The sequence below is a fragment of the Dysidea avara genome, chromosome 8, assembly GCF_963678975.1.
Source record: "Dysidea avara chromosome 8, odDysAvar1.4, whole genome shotgun sequence".
Classification (NCBI taxonomy): domain Eukaryota; kingdom Metazoa; phylum Porifera; class Demospongiae; order Dictyoceratida; family Dysideidae; genus Dysidea; species Dysidea avara.
Genome location: NC_089279.1, coordinates 3,289,649 through 3,307,419, shown reverse-complemented (window position 1 = coordinate 3,307,419; position 17,771 = coordinate 3,289,649). Strand labels below are relative to the sequence as shown.

The following is a 17,771-nucleotide window of genomic DNA, read 5'->3' as shown; positions in this document are numbered from 1 at the left end:
TTCGCATGCTGTCCGAGGTTTCACATGCCTATTTGTTTTGTTGTACATCTTTTCATCACAATTGTTAATGATGGTTATCTCCAGTCAGTGTGTAGCGAGCTATGAAAGGATTTTTATGTAGTTTATCAGCTAGAAATGGTAGCTGGTGAGGTGGAAAGCTCTTGTCAGTTGGTTGCGACCTTTTTTTTTTTTTTTTTGGTCTTCCCTTACCAAACTATAGAAATAAGTCTGGGTCAGCCCAGCCCCCCCTCATATCAACTACTTCCTCCGCCGCTGTTAGTCATGAATCAATAATTTCACAAACTCATAGGCCATATACACAGCAGCATTAGGGTATCATGGCTATACCTGCATTACTGAGTTGTTATTTATTTAGGCAGTTACACAAGATACATTATTGTTGTTAATTTTCGTATAGAAAACCAGGTATGTAAAATGTGAAGTTAATGAGCTGGTCCTGCAATAAAGTGCTCCAGCTCATACAAAATAATTACTCCATAACAAATGAATGGATTTCAAATACTATTAGACTCTCCAGTATCCTGGACTCTGCATTACTTGCATCATCGCAAAGTTAAAATATCAATATTTAAACATCCATAAAATGCACACTTGGCAAGCAATCTATACAGCTGTTCAACTGACACAATCAAAAGCAGATGGCAATTGTAGTGACTATGGTTGTTCTAATAGAATACTGAATGTTCTATTAGAGTAGTAGCTTCCAATGACCTTTTAACTTTAAAAGTCAAGGATTTGACCACTTCTTAGAAGCCTCAGATGTTCTTCTGGATCTTCCCCTGATTTAAAGCTCCTAGGAAGACAGTTTGTAACAGTAGGAAGGAGGCAACCCACCAAAATCATTAAAGATCATTGCACTGAAAATTTCATCTCTGTCAGGCAGATGGTTAGAAAGGTCGCAGCTCTTTCAAACTTGGTGTATAGAATACTTATACATCCAACTTCATTACCATCTTATGTGATAGGATTGGCTTCTCTTCTCTTGGCTGGTAGAGCACCTCGAACGAAAAATTTTCTCGACCCATCCGCAGAAAGTCAGCCTCCGTGGAAAACACACACAAAGTTTTACTCACTTCTATGCATGGTTTGGTAGGCCAACAACACTTGATATCACACTCAGAATCTGGGAGCTCTGGACGTCTTTGGAGCGCACGAAATAAAGATCAATCACGTGAGATATTAAAATCCGCGTGTCTCTCCAACAAGGGAACTCAGTTCCAAACCAAGGGTGGTATTAGTGATGGGGCACTAAGGGTAACATACTACGATAGTCGGGGATTTATTTCTTGCAGCTTCATTTTTTACGTTGCGGACCCTATCTATGGTGACACATTCAAAAATACGGGAAACCGCCAAAATTTCCAGCTCGAAATACAGAAGCGCCCCACTATTCTAATCAACTGACCACGTGATACCTGCTACAAGACGTTTTGGGGCTTAAATCAGCGTGCCTTAGAAAATTTTATTGAAAATCGTGAGATCAGCAAGCGGTCGTGATATGAAGGCTGAAATCGTGTGTCTCACGACCAATTCGTGAGAGTTGAGAGGTCTGCCGCGTAGAGTGGAAAATCCAAAAAATCAGTTATGGCTTCCGGAGATGATTTTCAAGGCCTAGTTTTAAAGGGAGTTACCAAAATAGATCACAAGGAATTGGGACGTGGGGCTTACGGGAAAGTTTATGCCGTAAACTATCATGGAACGATCTGTGCCGCCAAAGAGGTTCATTCCATTCTAGTCGAAGAGGTGGGAGAGGTGGAAATGCGACGAACAGTGGAATCGTTTATGAGAGAGTGTCATCAATGCAGTAAATTACGTCATCCAAACATCATACAGTTCCTAGGTGTTTATTATCCCTCTGCGGGGGCGGGAAGTGTACAGGGAAGGATGCGGCTACCAGTAATGGTTATGGAGATGATGGCGGATAGTTTGACCTCACTGGTGGATAAACATGAGAAGATTCCTGCCCATATAAAGTTTTCAATTGTCCATGATGTCTCCCTTGGACTGTGCTACCTTCACAATCATGATCCTCCGATTGTTCACCGAGACCTCTCCCCTAACAACATCTTATTGACAGCACATCATGTGGCAAAGGTCAGTGATCTTGGAGTGGCTAAGGTGATAAACATTGGTAGTAAAAAGACACTGACTAAAGCTCCAGGAACAGTTGATTTTATGCCACCTGAGAGTCTTTCTAGAAATCCAGTTTATGGATGTATTTTCATTTGCTGGAATAGTCCTTCACACATTTAACCAAGAATGGCCCCATCCAACTGAGCTAGTGGAATATGATCATAAGACTAGGAAGATGGTAGCCTTGTCTGAGGTAGAACGTCGTCAGCAGTACCTGGATAAACTGACAGGAGAGGTTGAAGTATTGAGGCCACTGGTGGAGGAGTGTCTGGATTATGATCCTGCTATGAGACCAACCATAGCATCTATATGTGAGAGGATCCAAGTGAGCAAGGATGGCTACATGAAGGAGTCCCCAAAAGATGTTATTTCCTTATACCAACAAGTGGCACGCAAGAATACTGAAATTGAACAGTTGAAATTCGAAGTTGACCAGTTGAAATTGGAGAATGATAATCTGAAGCACCAGCCAGTGAGTATATTGCTTGTTTTGAATATTATGTGACCAGAGTGAAATTCAGTTACTTTCGCAAAATTCTAAATAAAATGGGTAAAATACATTTGTGACCCAGTCTGGGAAAACCGGTCTTATCGCCTATGTAAAAGTATCAAGAAATGCCGGTTTTAAGTACTTAGCTTGCCAATGGTTGGAGCTATGTGTTACAGTGTACCAAATTTTCACACATTTTATACCAATTCCTTACCTTCCAGAGCATCCACTGTGCAAGTAGCCAACAACTAAGTTTCCTGCCAGTTTTTGAACTGAGGTTGACTGTATCAGGTGAGCTCCAAAAGGGGAGGGAGGTAGGGGCCCAGCAGGAGGGCAAGAGGCTTTTCAAAAAGTTGAAAAGTAAGATGTAGGGATGAACTAGGCCAAGTTATGGGCCATTCAGGTCTCAAAACTGGAAGAAAATTACAGCAGAGATATTTATTCAACACTACCGAGCGGTATAGTCACATACAGCCATTCCCAGCTCCATTACTGCATGTACGGATTGCCTTGGAAAAGCAGCCAGAAAAACCAGACCACTCCAGTCTAGCTGATTTTGATTGTGAAATTAGATAGTTTATTCATGTAGCTCGTGTTCTGGGTGAAAAATCGAATCTACTGACATGGGCGATAAAACCGGTTTTCCCAAACTGGGTCGCATTTGTTACATAAATATATGCATATTTTAAGTTACTTTAGTACACATAAATAATAAAAGTGTGCAGTAAAGCAAAGCTCAAATCAATAAAATGTTGGATTTACCTGTTGATGGAGAGTAAGAAAATCTTTGTTTTTACAGAAGGCACTTGAGTTGTGGGTGCTTATTTACAATGCAGTAGAATTAGAGTTTGTAGTTATCATTCTATTGCTGAATGGTTTTTTTTGTGTTATCCGAGGTGTATAGGAAAAGCACTATATCTTGATGAATTTACCAGTTCATGGTGATTAGATCAAGCTAGTAGCAGTTCTGAATTTAATTAATTAAATGCCTGTAACTTTTTTTTGCTGTACTGTTGCTGTGCAAATTGAATTTATTGTTGTTCTAACTGTCTACGGTTGTTCCAACTGTCTAGCACTTTGATTCCAAGACTATTCATCATAAATGATGGAACTTTGCAGTTCCTTTTTTTCAGTATAGCAATAAAATGGAACTCAATGATTGTATGAAAATGGCTTTTGCTCAGTGGTCATGTATGTGTGTTTTTCTCCTGTAAGGGAGAACGGCTTTAGCTGATCGCAAACAAAGAGGTATGGTGCTGCTCAAATGTAACGTAGTCTTGCAATAGTGCAAGCAATTAAAAACTTGCTAATTAATGGGTGTGGCACTGTATCACTTTTGAGTATTCATGCCATTCCGTTAGGGATGAATATTCGTAAACAAAGTGGATGCCACACTCTTTAATTAGCAAGTTTCAATTGCTTGTACTCTTGTGAGACGATGTTACATTTGAGCAGTAATAAATCAAATATAATTAGTACTGTAGGACTGTATATGTATGTACCTGTGGTATTGACCACAGAGGTTAAATTTGCATTACTCCGCCACATAACACTTGCAATAAGTTTCTACAAACTTTTATGTTAAGGAACTTTTCACTTAGATTTGCCTAACTGAATGCCTTGTTAAATGCTTCCTTCAGAAAAGTGTAGACTCTACAATGGCTTTACTATGTGCATAGTTGTATGAGTGTAAATAGAAATTATTAGAAATGAATTAAGGTTCTAGTAATAGAAGTAGTGAAACAAGCAGGGCCACCAAGAGAATTTAGTGTGTTGGCAAATTTTAAAATGTAGGTATCCCTATAACTAAAATAGCGTGGTTACACCTTCAGCATGCAAAGCATGCCAACCTAGGGGGTCTAGGGCATCCTCTCAAGAAAAGTTTGAAAGTTAGACCCTCTGAGATTGAATATGAGAGTGATTTCAATAGTTTATCATTACTAACGACTGTTGTATTAGGGTGACTGCTCTATTAGGGTATCTTGACTTGTTCATTAAGCTTTCTGCCAAACACATATAGACTACCTAGAAATTGTTAATCCAGGCATGCACCTACAACCAGCCAAATTTACTGAAATTGTTTTCGTAAAAGTGTGTGTGGGTGTGGGTGTGTGTGTGTACCTACCTATCTACCTATGTATGTTTGTCCATACGTACCTACGTGAGCAAAATCGTTAATGGTAAAAGCAGTTTGCATGTAAAAAGTAAAAGCGAAATGAAGTCTGTATTATGTACTAAACTTCTGAACAGGTGAAGTTTGCTCTGAGGTGGTTTCTTTCGGGTGGTCTGAAATATGGGTGTGGTAACTCTCCGCAGACTTTGTGAATCACCTTACCTTTGGGTTCTACAGATGTTTAACAGCTGAAAAATAAAATAACGGTGTACGTGTTGTAGAGTATCAGGAATAGCCTATTCCTTTTAGTTGGAAAGGGGGTGTATCCTCTACATATATGAACAAAAATAAAGAGCTGCTTTGAGGCTTTGTTGAGAGAATTTGCTGGAAAAGATGATAATTTAACTACAAAAGATACGTCTGTGCATAATATGTTGTTAAAAGCAGTTTTTGTTTAACAAACGCTTCCTTAGCAATGCATAGCAACGTAATTGAAGCAGTATATCTATGATTGAAGAGTTACAATAATTTCATGAATTACAAAATCCAAAATTACAGTAATATAATTAATTGATGCATTGTTGCAAAACCAGAAACCTATTAGTAACATAGATGATTAATTACAGACGAGTTAGCTAGCTACATGGCGCCTAGTTTTTAGAAGTAGCACAACATCAACTTATTAAACACTATACACTGATTTTACCAGTTTATAGCTGCTATAGCTGAGTATCTGCCTGACTATTATATTTTGAGTGACTGTTCTATTAGAGTATCTCGATCTTGATGTAAAAGTCACACTCTATATAAGTGCCTTATAAGATATGTGGCCATCTCAGCGAAAACCCATCTAGTTCGCACAAGTATGCGTATTGAGAAAATCAAATTTTAAAAATAATTCGTAAATTACACAAAATACACAAGTTTTATCGGGCCAGTACTTGAAAAAGGAAGACTCAAATCGATTAGAACTATACACAATCTTATTCGCCTACTCATGGGGAGTTCGAAAAACTTTGTTTCATTTCTTTAGCCCTAATGGCTTGCGTGTCACGTGTGTTTGCTTTTTACGATGCGGTAGATGTAAACAAAGTCGTTGCCGTTTCTTCAACAAAACCCCCTTCATTTGTCTATGCGTAAGTGACTGCAAGGCTAAAACTATAACTTGGTTGATCTGCCAATCCATGGTGAACATTGTAAGCCAAATTCCAACTTTGTAGACTAATCCAAACGGAAGTTATGGCTGTGAATGCAAGTGCCTGTAGTTTATTTTTAGTCTAGTCACTGTACAGATCAATTTCCTTGTTCTTCCTACTTTCTAGTGCTGTAATTCCAAAACTACTCACCACAGAAGGCTGAAACTTTGGTGAACCATTCCTTGGACAATGCAGATAATGCTGAGAAATTGGAGGTTGGGCGAACTAGATGGGTTTTCGCTGAGAAGTAATGGTTTGCTGCTCCTGGAAATATACTCATTACTTATTGAGCTTGCTGGCTAGTAGATGGTATCTCTTACTGAGGCTTCCTGTGTCTTCAAGTCTACAGGGAAGATTTACACTGTTGTCCATTCATTTTTTGTATGTGTGGGTAGTGTAGCTATGTGGCCCCTGGAGGTCCTCTTGGAGCCCCTTACAAAGTGGGGCCCAGGAATAATGTCCCAGTTGCCCCCTCACCCTTGGCATCTCTGGAAATTATATATATATATATATATATGAATGATGCAAGGTATAGCTGTTGCAACATTTCAACTCACCAACTGTTCATTGCCAAAGTAGGGATTTTTCCACCTAGCTATTTGTAATAGCTACCATCATTCGTATTCCTTGTTTCAATTTTTATCACTGGAACAGAGTTCAAAATAACATGTGGCTGTCAGCCATTTTCCGTACAGAAATACGCATGAGCCAATCAAAAAGTTTTTTTGTGCGGTTATGACTGCCGGTAAAAAATTTTATACCTACATTTGTAAGAAAATATGAAGTGATAACATGTGGACGATGAAGAAGACGATGGTGAAGGTCACGGAGGAAAGAAACAAAGTATACTATATGATACATTCAGGAAATGGCAGCGAGACTTTGACAAGGAATTTAAGTCACTCACGTGGTTAGACTGCGTGACAACGTTTCAATGTGGAAAGAAGGTTGTTGTTGCATTACGTTGCTTGATATGTTGTTGATTTAAAGAAAGACTAAAACGTTCACGGAATTTCAGTGATAAATGGATTTCAGGAGCAGACTCACTACGTACTAGTAATATCCGTGACCACTCAAGGATTAATCAACACGCACTAGCAATGACGCTGCTAGCCAAGGAACATGCTATTGCCAAAGGTGATGGTCCCTCTTCGTATGCTCCCATTGTCCAAGCAATGCAAAACATGTCAGACATTGAGAAGACTAGGCTAAGGCACAAGTTTAACATTGATTATCTGGTAGCTACAGAAAAGATAGCATTCTTGAAGTATCCTGTGCTTTGTGAACTGGAGAAAAACATGGCATTGATATTGGATTGTCTTACATGAATGAACGCTCAGGAAGAACTATAGTGCATTATATTGCTGAAGTTAAGAGACAAGTGTTAGTTGACGAAATTGGTAATGCAATTTTTTTTACTATTGCTAGATAGTTCTACCGATACAGGAAACGTTAGTGTTACTAGTGGTTTGGTGTGACCTTAAAGGACATGATCAAACAATTCATACTAGAATGTCCTATTTCAAAGTGGCTAGGCCTAAATCTGTGACAGGGGAAGGCCTTTTTGAAGTGATACAGTAGAGTCTAAAGTACCTGGGAATACAGGCCATTGATGTTGATAATTGTAAAAGTTGATTGGCTTAGGGACAGACGGAGCATCTGCTAATATTGCAAATGCAGGGCGAAAAGGAATTTTTGAAAGAAAACTTGAGTGGATCTACTGGTCATGGTGTTTTGCACACCGTTTATAATTGGCACTTTAAAAGGTACCTATTTTGACTCTATTGATGATATGTATGTTGCTAAAGTTATATTACAGGTTTTTGCAATTGAATTCGTCGCCTTTGCAATTGAATTCGTCCCGTTTGCAATTGAATTCGTCGGTATTGCAATTGAATTCGTCGGTATTGCAATTGAATTCGTCGGTATTGCAATTGAATTCGTCGGTATTGCAATTGAATTCGTCCCGTTTGCAATTGAATTCGTCGGTTTTGCAATTAAATTCGTCGCTTTTGCAGTTGAATTAGTCGGTTTTGCAATAGAATTTGTCGCGTTTGCATTACAATTCGTCATAAACAAAACGGCTCCAAGAAACCAACCCGTTCATTAAGAGATGAACTATTTATGCCTTGGAGAGTTACACTTGAGACACTAGAAGGTAATTGAAGCTGGTAGTACGCGAAGTTGATAGCTGTCTGACAAGTTAATTAGCTTGCTCGCAAGTGACCACACCCGAGTGACCACACCCATCGCGAATGGCGTAGTAGAGTTTGGAATGTTGTTGGAGAGGCTGTAGAGGAAGAATTATTGCCTTATAAAGAGTTGTTTACTACTGTTGTACTTGAACAAGTTCTTGTAGCAGCTGCTACATCATGTTTTCATGTTTGCTCCAGCTGCCATTCTTGTTATGGACAAATTTAACTGCAAAAGCGACGAATTCAATTGCAAAAGCGACGAATTCAATTGCAAACGGGACAAATTCAATTGCAAAACCGACGAATTCAATTGCAAACGGGACGAATTCAATTGCAAACGGGACAAATTCAATTGCAAAAGCGACGAACTCAATTGCAAACGGGACGAATTCAATTGCAAAGTTGCTGAATTCAATTGCAAAAACCTGTATCTACGTATATGAAAAGTCTGCTAAAAAAGTGCAGAACTGTTGGACATTGTCAATGATTTAAAGTAGTTTCTCAATTTTGATGACTACAGTGTGAAGCCTATCAGAGCCAGCAAAACAAAATGGGTGACACATAAATTATGTGCTATGAAAAGAATTTTGTCAAAGTATGGCGCTTACACTTATCATCTTGCGGCTCTGTCAGTAGACCACTCATTTAAATGTGTGGACCGGGCAAAACTGAAGGGATACTATTTGCAGTGGACAAATACTAAATACATTTTTGGTTGTGCTTTATTCACAGATATACTAACACCATGCAGTATTTTTTCAAAAGTAATGCAAGATGATGAAGTAGACATTGTGGCAGCCCTTACCAGTCTGTTAAAAACACTCTATGAAATGGAGACATTATCCTCTAAACCTCTTACCCAGTGGCCAACATTTTCTGCTATTAAAAAAAGTTTACCAAGGAGGGAGAGAAGATGCTGTATCAGTCACAAGAAATGAAGTTTTATGGTCAAGCTGAAGAGTATTGCTATCATAAGAGAGTGAGTCAGTGCATCAAAGAAAGACTTGGATGGTCTGACTTACAACTAATGAGGGACATCCTTCTGATATTAAACACACAAGGTTGGGAAAAGCTGATAAAAGAAAAGTATTATTTGGAAGAATTACTTTGACTAATTTCCAGGTTTAAAATTCCTCTTGAAGAGGCAGGTGCTGACACAGAAGAAATCTACAAGGAGTTTGAAGAAATAATGCAGTACGCCATTAATTTCATTTCTGTCTCCACACTAGACTGTAGCAGTGTGTGGTGGAGGCTGTTTCACTGTCCCAGCAAAACTGAATGGGCTAATGCTTTGATGCTTGTTGAGCTTCTATTTTCATTACCAGTGTCAAACGGTAAAGTTGAAAGGATTTTTCTACAGGAAATGTAATAAAGGTGGAAAAGAGGTCATTGCTATCTAATGAGTCTTTGGATGACCTACTGATGCTAAATACAGATAAAGTAAATTTAATGCAGATAGTGCTATTCAGCTTTGGTGGAGAGATAAAACCAGGCGGCCTAATCAGACTACAAGGAAAAAGTGTAAAAAACATTGTCGTAAGGAGAAAGAAAAAAACAATGAAGTAATTTTGCTGGACTCTGACTCAGATTCTGAACTAGATACCATGCACTCAAATACAGAAAGCACTTCATGTTCAGAGAATGACGACAATGATGACAATATGAACTTGCTAGGAGAATGGGATCAGCTTGTTCACCTTTAGATCTAAATACATTCTGCACATTATTGATGAACAATTGTGTTAAACACATGTGTAGTACTGTACAATTATTAAAAGTGTCAAAAGTAATAAGTGTGTGGTTACCAGTGTTGGGAGTAACGCGTTACTTATGTAACACGTTATGTAGTATTATTACTTTTGTGGTAACTAAGTAATATAATGAAATATACCACTTTAGCGTGGGCGTTCAAAGGCACCGCTCGGTGTTTAACTCGCATATTGCCCAGGCGTGGGAAAGCGATTTGCCAATGACTTTGATGCCCAGCCAGTTCAAAGAAATGATATGCTTTGACTCGTTATATTGAGCGACATAGAGCTTTGCATTGTGGGACTCGATTTTGTAGTGGTTGCTAAACTGAGTATATACTCTAAGATGGACTAGTTGGTTGTTAGTAAAGGATAATGAAGGCACAATATAACTGTTTGGGCGATCGTGGATGCGTATTTCTACCCACCACGTATCAGCCTTTGAACAGACCACAGAACGAAAACTACTACTGCTACGCTGAAATAGGTTAGTAACTTACAGTCCTAAGTACTTAACTTAATATAATAACTTACTTACTATCCCAATAGCGAAGTTAGTTGGCTTAACTTAGTACAAAAATGACAATAATATAAATTCAATCCCACAATCGAAGTTTTCTAACAGCGTGTTGAAACATAGTAACGTATTAATGACGTTTTAACGTATGGACAACGTTTTGATGGCTATTAGCCCACGCTTTTAAAACCACAATTGATTTTCAGATGCTACCGTATAAAACAAACGGGATGAGTTCTTGTTAGTTCTTTCACCTATTAGGTGAGTACGCCCCAAGTGATATACATCACTTATACCATGGCTGCTTGGGATTTTGCTGACATATATACCCGGGCCCGTGGCCCTCGGGCTTTGGGTGTATATATCAGCAAAATCCCTTGCAGCCGTGGTAAATATGCTATAAAAACAGGTAATATAGCTCAAGTTACTTTACTTACAAATGTAACACACTGGTGGTTACAAAAAATGGTGAAGTTTCAGCTAAATAATTGTTCATGCAGTATGATGACTGGTTGCTGTAACACTCAAAAATGGGCTCAGATTCAATCTTAAAACACCTAACTTTTAAAATTTTCTTTTGAGTTTGGCCGCCTTTTCTTTGTTCATAGCATTGCCGTATACAGGAAAGACGGCCAAACTCAAACTATTTATTGCTATCAGAGAATCTATACACATTGCTTTATTGAGAATCAAATTTTTGTGGCATTTATGAAAATGCTCACACACTTAAAAACTAGCAGTATCACATAGTTCTCATTAACACTTTAACAATAACATTGCATTATCTGATTAGCTAATATTAATTTTACAACTTGCACACCTCACACATGGCCGCATTATGATATCATTACGTTTTGTCGCAGTTAACTCTGCTTTACTTGGACATGCATTTTTTTTACAGCTATAAGCTGTCTTTGGATGGGTTGAGATTATCACTGATCAAAACACCCAGGTCTTTGTGTGAACGGGAGGAGTTTATAGGATTGCCATTAATGCTATAATAAGTTGTAAATTTACATTTAAATGAAAGATGAGTACTTTTAGAGGAATGAAATGATAGAAGGGATGTTGTGCTCCAACTTGACGAGAAATTTAGATCATGTCGTAGAAGCTGCATATCACTTGGTACTTTAATGTGTCTAAAGCATTTTGTGTCATCCGCAAACAAAAAAAACTTTACTATGAGCAACTGCACAGGGAATATCATTCATGTAAATAATGAATAACGGTGGTCCAAGAATGCTACCTGAGGTGCTCTTGATTCTACAGGAAGAAGATGGGAATTACAACCACTGATTGATACAAATTGAGATCTGTTTGTTACATATGCCAGAAACTATGCCCAAAGCTCACCACCAATGTTAAATGTAGAGAGTTTGTGAAGAAGATGTGAGTGAGAAACTGAATCAAAAGCTTTGGTGATATACTGGCCAAAAAATATATCCCAAAACCAGCTTCACAATACCATCCTGGCGCTTTGGCAGTATTGGTTAGGTATAACCAAGCCTAAAAGTGCTTGACCCTAAATGCTTCCTATAGATTGCTACAGTTTTTTCAATGGAATTTTCTACTGACTGACTAACTGTCTGCCTGATGCCTTCAGACAAGTGTAACTGGATAGCGGCTAAGGCTACGGGTTTGATTTTTTCACTGTTAGATATGTCACTTTGATTCATCCCAAGATCTGCCTTTTGGAATACTGCAGTACATATACAATGCATGCATCATGGACTTACTTTTGTCTTCCTTAGTGTTCCATTTCTTTTTGCTAACAACTAAAGGTATCGTGTCCCATTTCTTTTTGCTAACCACCAAAGATATCGATTCACGGTAGTGCGATGGCTTTCCTATGGGAATTGACTCATTTCTGTGGTGACTGGTTTGATTGCAGAGGTGCTTCTTCTACTGTTCTTTGCTATGAAATGGACTGAACATAGCTGAAAGTGAAGCGTAATGGGCACTTTCACTTTCATGTCAGCAACTGATAGTTGGGGTGCACAAATTATCCGTATTTTTCGTGGTGACTGGATTGATTGCAGAGACTCTTCTGCCTGTTCTTCATTTGTAGTGCTGTGTAATGGGCTGAACATAGCTGAAAGCGAAGTGTAATGGCCACTTTACTTTTGAGTCAGTAATTGATGCGCTCAGTCGAAAACACTACCTGTGACACCATCCTTTCTTTTGATGTAGTATGTGCGGTTTCACCAGTCATAATAATGTTACAAAAAAGTAAACAAACAAGTGTTAAGAATTTTAATTTTGATTAGGGATGATAGAAGAAAGTAGGGAAACAGGTGAGGTTGCCTACACCTTCATATATACTAGTGGACATTTAATCCCTACCTACCATGACTGAATTAGGGATTTAATGTCCACTGGTGTAAGCGACCCCTCTTGTTTCCCTACTTTTCTATGATCCTTAATAAAACTTAAAATTCCTTATACTTGTGTACATCAAGACACACGGTAGTGTGTCATGCGGCCATGTAAGCTGGTGTGCCACACCGTGAGTATATTGACAGGAAGAAAGGAAACAGCTTTTTCATGCGTGCATATCTCCATGCCCCCTTCTCCAAAGCACACCATTTTTGCATTATAGCTGTCCCTCAGGTAGGGTAGGCCACACAGCAAATTTGATTAAATTCGCAAGAACCATTTGCAAGATACAGGTGTTCAAACTTTTGTCACAGCTACAGGGTAAACCGAGTAGGGGAATAATTTGAAAATTTGTGTGTACAAAGGCTGATCAATGTAGCAGTGCCTTTTGGTGGTTAGAACAGGTTACATCTACAAAGTTATAAAGCAAAAACTAAACAAGTGTAAAATTGCAAGATTGAGACACTCTAATAAAGCAGTCACTGGGGAGTAAAAAAGGTGCATAAAAAATATTGAAAACAACTTACCAGAGTTCGAACCAAGGACCTCCATACCCTAACACAAGCATCCTTAACCACTGCTATTTTGGCTGATCCCTTCATTTAATTTCTACCTTATAAATGATAATTCTAGCTTTAATCTACTCAATAATAAGTAAAACTTAGATTTACCAATAGAATATCTAGATTGTTCTAAAACATTCTACATGTGTTCTAGATGATTTCATTGAACAACAAAATGTGCCTCTATTAGAGCATTAGCACCGTACTACTGTTGTAACACTTTGAGGCTCAGTCTAGTAGACATTTCATCAAATCGGAGCCATTTTCATATTGATCAGTGGTATATTGGTAGTATTAACTTAGTCTCGCGTCCAGGCGGTCTGCGAGCAGACTAGTATGACCGACTCATGCCAATCATAATCATCATAATAAGTGCTATGCCAGCAAAACTTGTGATACAACCAGCTGGAAATCATATTTCAGTAAAATGGTGCGGGAGTTGCTTTGTTTAAAGTTGAACAACTGCATCTTTCAAGTTCAGGGGCGTAGCTAGCCAGAAGGTGATGGAGGGGCAGGCATGCCCCCCCCCCCCCCCCCCCCCCACGAAACACTCAAAATCATTCATGATTGCAAAAAAAGGCTAATGACCCAATGGTGGGCTAGCCAACATACGGTGTTGTATTATTACAGCTTAAATAACTAGCTACGTAACTATTTCAGTACTGACTGCTTCCAATCGAGGTAGCTATATTCGTCGAGCATCATCGCACGTGCCACAACTGTACTCCAACAAATTCATCCACAGTCCGGTAGAGTTAATACTTTAGTGCAAATACAAGTTACTTTACCTTAGCCACAGCCTGTGCTGCAGTCCTTGCACACTGCTGACAAGATGACGTATTCACTCACTTCACTCGGCGAAATTCAAATGCCATGTATTGCATGAAATCCTGCTAGCAGAACTTGTAAGCTTGACTGATCCACCTGACTGACTGACAAAGTAAAAAAGACTGCACTGCCGTACGTACAAAGGTCCAGTGTGATCGACTCGATAAAATAAACTTGGTACATTTATTTAGCTAACACTTTATCACCTCGTAGGCAGTACGTTCGTAGCGTCATCTGGCCTCCTTTGTCGCTTGTGAGTTGTAACTCCTGCCGCGGAGAAGCGGGTTACTCTTTTTAGATTCAAAAATGTTCTATCACGCGAGTAATCTAGGCTAAATATAGAAGTATGTCTCTAATATTTTCGTTCGATGGATTCACGAGCGAGTTGAATGTTGGTGTGTGCGCATTCACTAGCAACACCTGGTGATACTGCATAGTAGTGTACATAATTTACATTCATTTGCGTGTCAGTTTAATACTGGTAAACTTGTGACGAAGGTTTAAAAAAAATCATTTAGTGATGGGGGGCAAATGCCCCCCCTTGCCCCCCTTAGCTACGCCTCTGTTCACGTTTTCATGAAAAGTGAGATACTCTAATAGAACAGTCACAGTACAATCATGCATACCTAACTTGGAAGGAATTCACTTTCATATAAACCACTATAGTGGAAATAAACATATAATACAACTTTATATTATTATGCCCATCATGCATAAAAGAACAAGCAAATAATGTTTGTGGTAGCTTGTGTCCAAGGACACCCTTATCTAAATTGTTGTATTTTTTCATCAGTAATACTGATGGTTTCTCTCTTTGCTGGTAGCTGTCTGGGAAGAGTAGGTAATTTTCTGTATCACTTGTATGATCATTATTGTTCCTCTAGCAGTTATGATGTGTCGATAAAAAGAAATACTAAGCCTCAAATCCTTGGTTAAAAAAGAAGTGAAATCCACTCAAAAACAGCCTAGCTGTAAAAAAGAGTGTGGCCGTGAAATCAAAGACGGCGGCCATGAAATGGCTGCAATGGTATTAATAATAATAAATTTTATTAATGCACAGAGTCATTAAAATTTGTTAACATTAACATTATTGCAGCCATTTCATGGCAGCTGTCTTTGATTTTACAATTTTTTCACCCAGGCTTTTGAAGGCTGTACTCTTTTACAGCTTGACTGTTTTATTTTGAGTGGCATTATAACAGCATGAAACCAGAGAAGTAGATTTGTCAATGCATGTATATTGATGTATCTTGTTGGACTATTTTTGTTTAGTAAAGTTAATACATTCTCATTTTCCACTCTATTAGGATGCAAATCCATTTACACCGACACTTACCAGAGGCAGGTATTACACTAAGTGGACTCAGTTAGCTAATCTCCCTTCTCCTATGTATGGTGCATATACTGCTGTACAAGACAAGAAGATCTATGTTGCTGGCGGAAATAGCCCAGTTAATGTTGCTATGCTTCAAGTATATGTTTACGATATCAACACAGACCACTGGGGTCATTTACCTCCTCCAGGTCACTACTATGGTGTTCCTCACATTGTTGGTGGCAAGTTAGCCCTTTTTGGTGGACGTCTGTCGCATACTTATAAAAGAACCAATAAAGTTTCTACTTTTGATCAAACTAGCTATAGTTGGAAATCTCATTTTCCTGACCTTCTCTCAGTTAGGAGCAAACCAGGGGTGACTACTCACCTGGAGCATGTTATTGTTGCTGGGGGAGGATTAGATGATACTATAAGAGCTCAAGGTGGCATTCAAATCCTCAACTGGGTTGAGAACTCTCACTGGAGAGAAGTGTCCATTAATCTTCCTGTGCCAATGTCTGTCTTTACACCCATAATAGCTGATGATCACTTGGTCATAGTAGGTTACGTTGATGTTAATAACCAGCTTCACAGTGATGCCTACAAGATCCCAGTTGTTGATATTACAAGATCAGGCGACCAACAGCATCAAACTACTGACACACCCATCAGATGGATTACTATGAGTTCTGCTGATCATGTTTTTGTCAGCCTTGTCCCGAACTCATCTCCACCAGTGATAGTTGGTGGAGAGGATCAAAGTGGTTCACCAACATCAGATATAAAGGTGTATGATGAGTCCAGCAAGTCTTGGAAGGATGTTACATCTTTATCATGTGCCAGATCTCAAGTGGCTTTAGCAGCAGTCAACAACACCATTATAGTTATTGGTGGGTACATTAAAGGAGGGAGCACAACTAATAGTACACTATCCAGTATGGTTACAGTAGAAGTGGGATTGCTGAAGTAATACAATAAGTACAATTTAGCTATGAAAACATATGATATTGTTTTGACAGATGAATCTTACACATAGTTTTTGCAAGGTTAGATCTTTGTAATTCAGTGGTGGTTTGAAAAAATAAATACTATTTGTTGATAATTCTATATAATTAATAGAGGTGCACCGATACGACTTTTAGCTGATATTCCGATAACTGATATAAAATAATATCATCAAGCTGATAAACAAAGCTGATCCGATATGGTAGCATGGACATTTTCTCTAACAGTTTGCTCTCTAAATGTAGTAAATAAGTGACAGAGTAGGACTGTAATCGATAGCCAGCACTACATAACCATGCGCTGCTAGGATATTACTAGAGCATGAGTGCCCATAAATAAATGTTTATGTATATCTGTATCTGCTGCCTTTTTATCCATGTCACCGATCCGATACTGATATGAAAAAAGAAGGCCAATAACCGATAGCCAATCCGATTATTGGTGCACCTCTAATAATTAATAGTGCATAATGAGGGAAAGGTGGAGTTTACAAGTTACATATATATATATTTCAAAATGACAGCGTGTAGCTAAAGTTAACAAAATCCAGTGAAGAACTTGTAAAGGTAAGGATAAAGATTTTGGTCTCAAAAGGCCTAGCTTGATACTCTGAGAGACTTCATCACAACAGAAATAATGGACCATGAATTCAAACACTCTGGGTTGGAAAATGTCCATTATTCAGAGGTTCCATCAGTGACAGCTATATATAAATCAATATTAATTTTATTAGTACATTATCAATGTACTGTCAAGTTGATGGCTCTTGTTAAACTCTGTGTTTTAGAAAATATATTATTTTAGCATTAAACTAATAGCACTTGTGGATTTAATTTGTATAGTAGAGCAAAAATGAATAGCACTGTAATCAGGACCTAGAGTACTAGGTATTCAGTTAATAATTGCCATCTAAAAGTTATTGTTCTGGGAGGGCCTATCTTTTACAAAAGCATAAGCATTGCGGCTATTTCACTTTGATTTCACATTTTTTCACAAAAGCCGCACATCATTTTTTAAAGCTTGGCTGTTGTGTGGATTTTACTTGCTTTTGTAAGGTCTCAAAACCAACGACTTGGGTTTAAATTTTCTTACATTTCTTATTTATACATGCACATACACACACAATGAAAATTATTGAAGGCACAATTATTATTGTATCGAATTGCATGTTTTATTCAAATTTTGTTATACCCTAATAGAGCACACATTTTTGAGGACTTTTCAATAGGACGCACAGAATGTTCTAGAATAATCTAGAATTTCCATTGGTG

General features: G+C 38.4%; 1 protein-coding gene and 1 long non-coding RNA gene across 2 annotated transcripts; one reads left to right on the top strand and one right to left on the bottom strand.

Moving 5' to 3' along the window:
- Positions 1-1,464: 1,464 nt before the first annotated feature.
- Positions 1,465-16,583, top strand: LOC136263374 (kelch domain-containing protein 8B-like). The gene is made up of 2 exons (XM_066057885.1): positions 1,465-2,626; positions 15,488-16,583. The coding sequence occupies exons 1-2, from the start codon at positions 2,231-2,233 to the stop codon at positions 16,463-16,465; spliced, it is 1,374 nt and encodes a 457-aa protein (XP_065913957.1). The 5' UTR covers positions 1,465-2,230; the 3' UTR covers positions 16,466-16,583.
- LOC136264604 (uncharacterized) lies at positions 13,913-14,628 on the bottom strand. The gene is made up of 2 exons (XR_010705237.1): positions 14,202-14,628; positions 13,913-14,113 (listed from the first exon to the last, which is right to left on the bottom strand). It is a non-coding gene; the product is annotated as an uncharacterized lncRNA (long non-coding RNA).
- Positions 16,584-17,771: the final 1,188 nt, after the last annotated feature.